Below are 8,839 nucleotides of genomic sequence, written 5' to 3' on the forward strand. Positions count from 1 at the left end.
ATTAACGTCAAACAAGGTGAAATTTATTTCTGAATACCAGATATTATTTTGTTAAAAAAGTAATTAAATTCATTTTAATAAAATCTTAGAGATGATAAAAGATAAAATTTAAAACAAGTAGGCACATACAATAAGTAATAATAATAAAAACCTGTAATTATTACAGCATCCATTTGTTATTTTTAATTACATAAAAACAAATTAATGACGCTCATAAAATCTGGGTAGCATAAAAAAGTGTAGCAATTAACAGACCAACTATCAGTTCTCTGGGCAACATGAAGTATTTGATCGTAATTGCCTTGTTGTGTTGTTATGCTTATACAATTTATGCAAAAAATGTTGAGGCGGATAAAGTTCATGGGTAAGTATTTAAGTATAATAATTTGATAACAAAAAAAAAAAGAAATTAGGATAAATGATAAATCAATCAATGAACTAGGAATCAACTAAAAAAAAAAAAATAATAAAAATCAATAATTTAGTTTAATAATAAACGCAATTGGCATTGGGAAATCTGGAGGAGAAGCGCTAATATTACTGGCAGGAAAACCCAGTTACCGTTCATTGAATCATTTATACTCCAAACGGGTAATTAGCCCAGCGTTGGAGGCCCCGTTACCTCGGAAAAACTGTTTTTTTTCCTACTCAGGAATATTTACCTAACTAGGTGAATGCTTTAGGGACGGTAGCCCTAAGGTGTGTACTATAGATGACCTTGTCTGTAGTGAACGTGTTGTAGTTTTAGTGTACTGTGTCCTGGTTAAGATGAGGGTACTTGGTGACGTATGAGCTGTGGTAACCCGTGGGTTAGCTACTCCCCAAGTGTCTGCATGCATCAGACACTCCCTTGCGGGGTGCCTAGTGGAGTGTGAAGGGGCATTCATGGAATAGGTAGGAGAAGTTTAGGTACCTTGGTGTCTTGTTTAGCTGGGATGGCAGAATTGATAAAGAGGTGTTGAATCGGGTGGTTGTGGCCAATAAAGCCTACCTGGTCTGATCAGGAATACTGTGGTCGGTAAAAGTGAAGTCAGTAAAAAAGTGAAAATTGACCGTCTACTTATCTCTTCTTCAGTATGGGGCAGAATCGCGGATTATGCTGGATAAGCATGCAAGCCGGGTTACAGCTGCCGAAATGAGATTTCTCCGCCGGGTCGAAGGGAAAACGTAAGCATGATAAACTTAGAAATGAATCAATAAGGAACAGCTTAGAGGTACAACCCTTCGTAACCAAGTTGGAGAATCGGCGGTTGTGGAGTGGTTTGGCCACGTCTGCAGGAGAGGAAGGCCGCAGACCAAGAGGCAGGACCAAGATTGGGCTATTTGGATTACATCGGGCCATTGGCACAAAACAGAGAAGTGTACAACCGTTGGTTAATGGCCTAAGTTATCTAAAGCTCGACGCTGAAAGGCATAAGAGCGAAGAGAAAGAAGAAGAAGAAAAACCCAGTTACGAGGTTTGCCTAATAGAATTTCAAGGGTTTCAAAAATACAGAAGGCTTTTCATTTCGTCAAAATGAAAATAAACAAATTTCTCTTCTGTCCTCTTAATATTCTTGAAAGGGAAACGACCTCTAATATCTTATTTTTCGGTGCTACAATCACTAGATACCGAGATCTATTGATCACGCAAAGCAGGTCATATGACAAAAAAATATCACTGGACCTCCACTATCTGCAAGAAGTTATTACGCTACACTTACTTTCACGTCTTGCAAGAAGCTAGGCGTGACCCAATCAAACACAACGGCTTAGAAGAAAATAATTATTTTCTAAATGAATCCCAGAAAAGTGAAAGAAACCATTCAGTAAAATGGTCCTGAAAAACTATCCCCACCCTTCTTTTTCCTTTCCCAGAAAAATTTACAAAATTAAATAAAATCGTAAGACCATATTATGGTAAATATATTTTTTTAAGATTAAATAAACATTTCAGTAAAGTAGTGGTATAGAAGATCTAATCGCAAACCTACAAAATCAAGTCTCCTGGTAGGAACCATTCTAAGTACATGAGTTTTAGCTTATAGAATATAGACCACTTCATAAGAAGTAAACTAATAATCTTATTCAATTTGCAGAGGAGAAGATGGTAAAGCTGTAGACCAGAAAAAGTAAGCAATTGAACATTTGAGTCAAGTAATAAGTTTCCATAATCTTGAGCCTTATTTGAATGTAGCAATAAATCAAGTTTCCATTATCAAGGACCATATTTGATATGTAAAAATTAAAATTCCATTTAGTAAGGCAGATTTAATCTGATCACAAAGTAACACAATCAAGTCTTGGGGGTACCCATGTGGAAGTACTTTTTAATTTTAGATTAAAGAATATAGACCACTTCATAAAAAGTCAACTAATATTATTTAATTTGCAGAGAAGAAGATGCTAAAGGAGATAAGAAAAAGTAAGCAATTGAACACTTCAGTCAAATAATCAGTTTCCATAATCAAGGACCATATTTGATATGTATAAATTAAAATTCCATTTATTATGGTAGTGGTTTAGATAGATTTAATCTGATCACAAAGTCACACAATCAAGTCTTGGTGGGACCCATTTAAAGTATTTTTTAATTTTACCTTATAGAATATAGACCACCTCATAAGAAGTAAACTAATAATCTTATTTAATTTGCAGAGAAGAAGATGCTAAAGGAGAAAAGAAAAAGTAAGCAATTGAACATTACAGTCAGGTAATAAGTATCCATAATCAAGGACCATATTTGATATGTATAAATTAAAATTCCATTTATTAAGGTAGGGATTTAGGCAGATTTAATCTGATCACAAAGTAACACAATCAATTCTTGGCGGGACCCATGTAAAGTATTTTTTAATTTTAGATTAAAGAGTATAAACCACTTCATAAAAAGTCAACTAATATTATTTAATTTGCAGAGAAGAAGATGCTAAAGGAGATAAGAAAAAGTAAGCAATTGAAAATTTCAGTCAAATAAAATTTCAGTTTCCATAATCATGAGCCGTACTTGAAATAGCAATAAATCAAGTTTCCATAATCAAGGACCATATTTGACATGTATAAATTAAAATTCCATTTATTAAGGTAGAGGTTTAGGTAGATTTAATCTGAACACAAAGTTGCACAATCAAGTCTTGGTGGGACCCATTTGAAGTATTTTTTAATTTTACCTTATAGAATATAGACCACTTCATAAGAAGTAAACTAATAATCTTATTCAATTTGCAGAGGAGAAGATGCTAAAGGAGATAAGAAAAAGTAAGCAATTGAACATTTCAGTCAAATAATAAGTTTCCATAATCATGAGCCGTATTTGAAATAGCAATAAATCAAGTTTCCATAATCAAGGACCATATTTGATATGTATAAATTAAAATTCCATTTATTATGGTAGTGGTTTAGATAGATTTAATCTGATCACAAAGTCACACAATCAAGTCTTGGTGGGACCCATTTAAAGTATTTTTTAATTTTACCTTATAGAATATAGACCACCTCATAAGAAGTAAACTAATAATCTTATTCAATTTGCAGAGGAGAAGATGCTAAAGGAGATAAGAAAAAGTAAGCAATTGAACATTTCAGTCAAATAATAAGTTTCCATAATCATGAGCCGTATTTGAAATAGCAATAAATCAAGTTTCCATAATCAAGGACCATATTTGATATGTATAAATTAAAATTCCATTTATTATGGTAGTGGTTTAGATAGATTTAATCTGATCACAATGTCACACAATCAAGTCTTGGTGGGACCCATTTGAAGTATTTTTTAATTTTACCTTATAGAATATAGACCACTTCATAAGAAGTAAACTAATAATCTTATTCAATTTGCAGAGGAGTAGATGCTAAAGGAAATAAGAAAAAGTAAGCAATTGAACATTTCTGTCAAATAATAAGTTTCTATAATCATGAGCCGTATTTGATATGGTGATAAATCAAGTTTCCATAATCAAGGATTATATTTGATATGTATAAATTAAAATTCTACTCGTATTTATTAAGGTAGAGGTTTAGATAGATTTAACTGATCACAAAGTAACAGAATCAAGTATTCATGGGACCCATTTAAAGTATTTTTTAAATTTTAGATTAAAGAATATAGGCCATTTCATAAGAAGTAAACTAATAATATTCAATTTGCAGAGGAAAAGAGGGTAAAGATGCAGAGAAGAAAAAGTAAGAATTGAACATTTCAGTCTAGTAATGAGACAAATTTCAGTAATGTAGCTAAAGGTGTTGTATTTTCGAAAGCCGAACCAATTTCGCGTCTTCCAACCATTTGTCATCCTGTACACTCTATTTCTTCCTTCCCGGATTCCTAATACGCCAGTATTTCGTAAGTAGAATGTGATCTACTTCCTAATCACACTTTTACTAGCCCTGGTCATTCCAGGTGTGTCCACTGGTTGATTTGGATATACTATCTACTAGACACTCTAGATATGTCCTCCCTAGTATAGACAGCTTTCAGTCTCAATCATCCTTTTTGGATAAAGCTTTGGATATGAGGCACCACCTTACTGCTAGTTGACTGCAGCTCTTCATTGTTGAAATTAGCTGGCAAATAGTTACAAGGATTTAAGACCATCCACTCTTATGGAGACTGAGCAACTTGTCTCCGAAATCTTTTTTTGCAAAGTTTACAGCTTAGACCAAAACTAAATAAAGACAGCAATGGGTTGGAAAACAAAAAAAGGTAAAAAGGAGGAGACGATCGTATCCCCTTTGACTAAGTACCACGTGAGTTTGCGGTATGAGAGAGATCTTTGGCACCTATGTGGCCAATGAGGTGGTTGTCCATTAGACTTCCAGAAAGTGGCATTATTTTATCTAATAGACTTCCAGGATGGTTGCTAGCTTAAGCTTCTTTGGTTGCTGTGCAAAAGAGAAATCTACCTGAAGGCCGTTGGACTTCAAAATCCCTGAACGAGTAGCTAAAGGCTGATTGTCCTTAACGCATATGTTGCATGCAGAATAATGGAGTAGTATTTTTACTGTTGAATAAACTGATAATCATATTTACTTCGCAGATTGGAAAATCATAAGCAACATAAGGGAAAAACCGGTAAAGGAAAGAAAAGGTAAGCAATAGGAAATTTTGAGTCAAGTATTTAGTAAAGTTTCTATAATTTCCTTTAAGATGTGAACTTCTAGAATGCACAGACTAAATCATTTCAGAACTTTCCTGCTTATGCTAAGTGCTATGGGTAATCCCCACTTCCAATATATCAACTTTGGCTCTTTAACTTCATTCAACTTTCCAATCAAGCTTCTAATACTCCTGTTACGAATCAAGTCAGCAAAAGCAACGTGAAAACCACCCGGAATGACTGGATGTGGAAAATTTTTTTTGTTCCCAATAGGTTATTACAATATAATGTATTAATGTTTGCAGCTTATCAAAAGGAGTCATTTGCCAACCGCCCAAAGTGTGTAAAGGTAAATAAAGAAATAGTTCTTTAAATTATTAGAATCTATAATGATAATCACGTCCATTTCTATTTTCTATTCTCTTTTACACTATTTAACCAGTTAAGCGTGTTTGACGTATACACACGTCAAACCAAATCTCTGTTACGGGTGCGTTTGACGTGTATACTCGTTGGGAAAAAATATAAAATTACCATTAACTATAAAAACTAGAAATTTTAATAAAATACAATAAGAATACTATTTGGTGGGATGTTTCCTTTATCTTAACCAATAGAACTGCCAAATATTTTATACGGAGAGGGTTGGTGGGAGCCAGCCAAAATGATAAGTGGTTGGTACATGTTTGGTCTCCGCATTAGAGATCGGGGAATTCACACAAATAGAAGAAGCTCTCAACCCTTGTGCAATGCCTGTTTTTACCTTAGTTAGAGGTTCAGACCTCCAGTAAGAGCATGATTTCATTTTGAGCACAGAATTCAAAGCTCTTTTCTTCCTTTGAAACGGTGCAAGATTTTTGAATGAGCACAGAATGCTCTGGTAATCTCAAGTCCCCCCAGAGATTGCAGAAAAAGTCGCTTGCAGTGACTATTATGACGTTGTCTAAACTTTTGGTTGTTTTGCCCTGCGTTCGTCACGTGTATATACGCAATTGTATGATTTTAATTCCGCACAGTGTGGAATTTAAAAACTAAAATCCACGCTTAACTGGTTAATAAAGTATTACTTTAGTAAGTATTGCTTATTTTAAGTTTTAATCGCTAATTTATGGTTTTATTTTGGGGAGGAGCTTCCTGAAGTACAAAAATGAGATTTATAATAATTTGTTGGGTAAGTTGGGTCAGTGTAACCTTAAACCGGAAGTCACGGTGAGCTTTTTTTTTTCTGTTTCTCGATTGATTAACATTTCAAATAACAGTCACACCATGTAACTTCCCGGACTCAATCAGTAATTATAGTGCAAGACGTAAACATAAAACAAAATTCTCTACACGAAACTCATTAATCTACCTCTGATGATGGATGAAAGTATGAAACATATCAGGGATACCAATAAACATGCGTGTTACGACAGGATAAAATCAAAGATATTAACCAGCACTGCCAACCTAACCGCATTTTCAATATGTTTTATTTCAGTTGAATTTTATTAGTTGTAAATTAACATATTATAGTTATTTAGCTCCCCACTCCCCACTCTATCAGTTCTTCACATTTTACACAGTTATTATTATTTAAAATAATTTTCAAGTGGAGGGGGCCTAACTTATGTGGGGGGGTAACTCCCCTCTCACATTAGATGCACAGCGTTGAAGCACTCTTAAAAAGACAAATCTACATAACACTCTAAATCGAATGGTCACCTCATTCATGAGAATCAGTTCGCGAATTTAGCCGCTACGTTATTTACACCCCCCCCCCCCAAAGGTAACAAGAATCTTTGGTAACTGTTTTCTCAATATCTTTGATCTACGTAGTTGCAAAAAAAAAAAAAAAAAATTAGTCTTAAAAGAATATTTGTCCTATATTATACAGAAAATTTGGGAATTTTATCTTTTATAGTAAAAGAGAAAACAAAATTACCAAATTTGGGCATTTTCCGGCATTATTTAAAAATCTCAACCATTATCAATGAACTGTCCGTCTGGAAGTTTTAATTTACATTCAGTTATATTTGTAATTGCAATTAGTTATAATTAGTACATTGTTGTAATATATTCATATAATATTAATTAATTAAATTTGCATCAATAAAAGCACCAGCTTTCAGTATTCTCTAGCGGGGGGGAAAAAATTACAAATCAATTAATACAAAACCACTACTGAAGCGCTCTCAAATCTTATTTCCGGTGCAAACTAAAAAAAACACGATTATAATTAATAAATTAATAATTAATTAGATAAAGTTCAGCAATTAATTAATGACTAAAAGAAACAACTTTAACAATGAAAAAATGGTTTACAGTTTTAGATTAAGTTGAAGTATGAATGTATAGGTTTCGTGACCGTAAATTGTTAAACTTAGGATTCAGGATCAGGCGAGGAATCGGTCAAATAAAAAACAACAAACTCGTCTTCTTGCCAACGTTTCGACAAATATATATTGTCCTCTTCAGGGCGTGGCCATGCGCGAGTTGGTTGAGTTACAGAAACTGTTACAAGTTGGAACTTTGGCAAGAAGACGAGTTTGTTGTTTATTTGACCGATTCCTCGCCTGATCCTGAATCCTAAGATTAAGTTAAAGCTTAAGAAGAAGGTTAATATGCTGGGTCATTTAAGAGGTTAATGTACGCTTTACATTTTTACAGTTAATACATAACTAAGATGATTTGGTCGACTGCATAAGGAAGAAGTACGACACTTAAACCTGGAATCACTGGATAACAGGAACTTAACTGCGTAGCCATATTAGGGCACATAAAAAATCAAATATTGTTAATTAAAAAAAAAATATTCTAATTAAAATTAAGTTTTCATTTGGATTTTATAATATTTTATGAAGAAAATTGTTCCACTGCAGCAAATTAGGATCCATCTCCTTTTATTTCCGGTCTAATGAACAAAGATTCCACACCCCTAATCCTATCATTACACTAGCCCAACAACTTCAACGTAATACTCTTTTCATACGACCCAAAAACGCCAGTGGCCTCATGATAATAATTTGGACTGATTTCAACGCTATGAAATGATATCATTGGGTACCTGCTTCAAAAGACACTCATGTCATTTTATTCTGTAGTCGCTATTGGCTCTGGCTAGTAGGAAGAAAATGAAGTAAGAATTTTTTTTTTTTTAAATTGCAATACCAAATAAATTAGACCCGCAAAGCTGTTGGTTTAATGGGTTCGATTCCAGGTCTTAGGCCTTGGATTTTATTTAATGGTTAATAAAAGAAATTTACAGTAAAGTATGTTTGCTAGGCGCCTCCGCCTCCGACACCTAATCTGGTAGTTGGACGTAAAGCTCAGCCCGAAAAAAAAAGGCAAATAGAAATAAATGTATGCTAATAAATTTTCAACACTCTCCACATTTCTCTTACTGATGGAGAAAAACCAAGATTGGCAAAGACGAAAAAAACTCTCTACTGAAGCAGAGTAATACGCAGCAATTAGAAAAGCCAAAAAGAGAAGTGAGTGGCGAAAATTTTGGCGAAGACGTTCACGAGATTTCTTCTTGGGCGAAAGAAGGCGGAGAGAGTGTAGGTATCCTAAGGAAAAAGTGGCAAAGCCTACACCAAATCGGCGGAAGAATTCTTGGAGTAACTCCTGGAGGTAAATTTTTTAAGAGTAAATCTTCTCCGCGATGACCAAAGTGCCCCATGGAGGGCATACTGGATGGTCCTTTTACAAGAAGGCTGTGAAGATGGTGATACTGCAATTATGTAGAATCATATAAAGCTACTAATTAGTTCCAGAAATAC

The 8,839-nt window shown here is 34.0% G+C and overlaps 1 protein-coding gene across 14 annotated transcripts; it reads left to right on the plus strand.

Moving 5' to 3' along the window:
* Window positions 1-224: 224 nt before the first annotated feature.
* Window positions 225-7,898, plus strand: LOC141454223 (uncharacterized). 14 transcript variants are annotated; one of them, XM_074128227.1, is made up of 11 exons: window positions 236-364; window positions 2,079-2,111; window positions 2,375-2,404; window positions 2,638-2,667; window positions 2,898-2,927; window positions 3,208-3,237; window positions 3,514-3,543; window positions 3,820-3,849; window positions 5,016-5,066; window positions 5,381-5,424; window positions 7,725-7,898. In XM_074128227.1, the coding sequence occupies exons 1-11, from the start codon at window positions 279-281 to the stop codon at window positions 7,733-7,735; spliced, it is 405 nt and encodes a 134-aa protein (XP_073984328.1). In that variant the 5' UTR covers window positions 236-278; the 3' UTR covers window positions 7,736-7,898. The 14 variants fall into 14 exon arrangements, with proteins under 14 accessions (XP_073984342.1, XP_073984341.1, XP_073984340.1 ...); XM_074128233.1 differs by lacking the exon at window positions 2,638-2,667 and having other exon boundaries at window positions 233-364; XM_074128231.1 differs by lacking the exon at window positions 3,208-3,237 and having other exon boundaries at window positions 234-364.
* Window positions 7,899-8,839: the final 941 nt, after the last annotated feature.

This window comes from Rhodnius prolixus, unplaced genomic scaffold, assembly GCF_049639745.1.
Source record: "Rhodnius prolixus isolate KJV_2025 unplaced genomic scaffold, Rpr scaffold_9, whole genome shotgun sequence".
Taxonomy (NCBI): Eukaryota; Metazoa; Arthropoda; class Insecta; order Hemiptera; family Reduviidae; genus Rhodnius; species Rhodnius prolixus.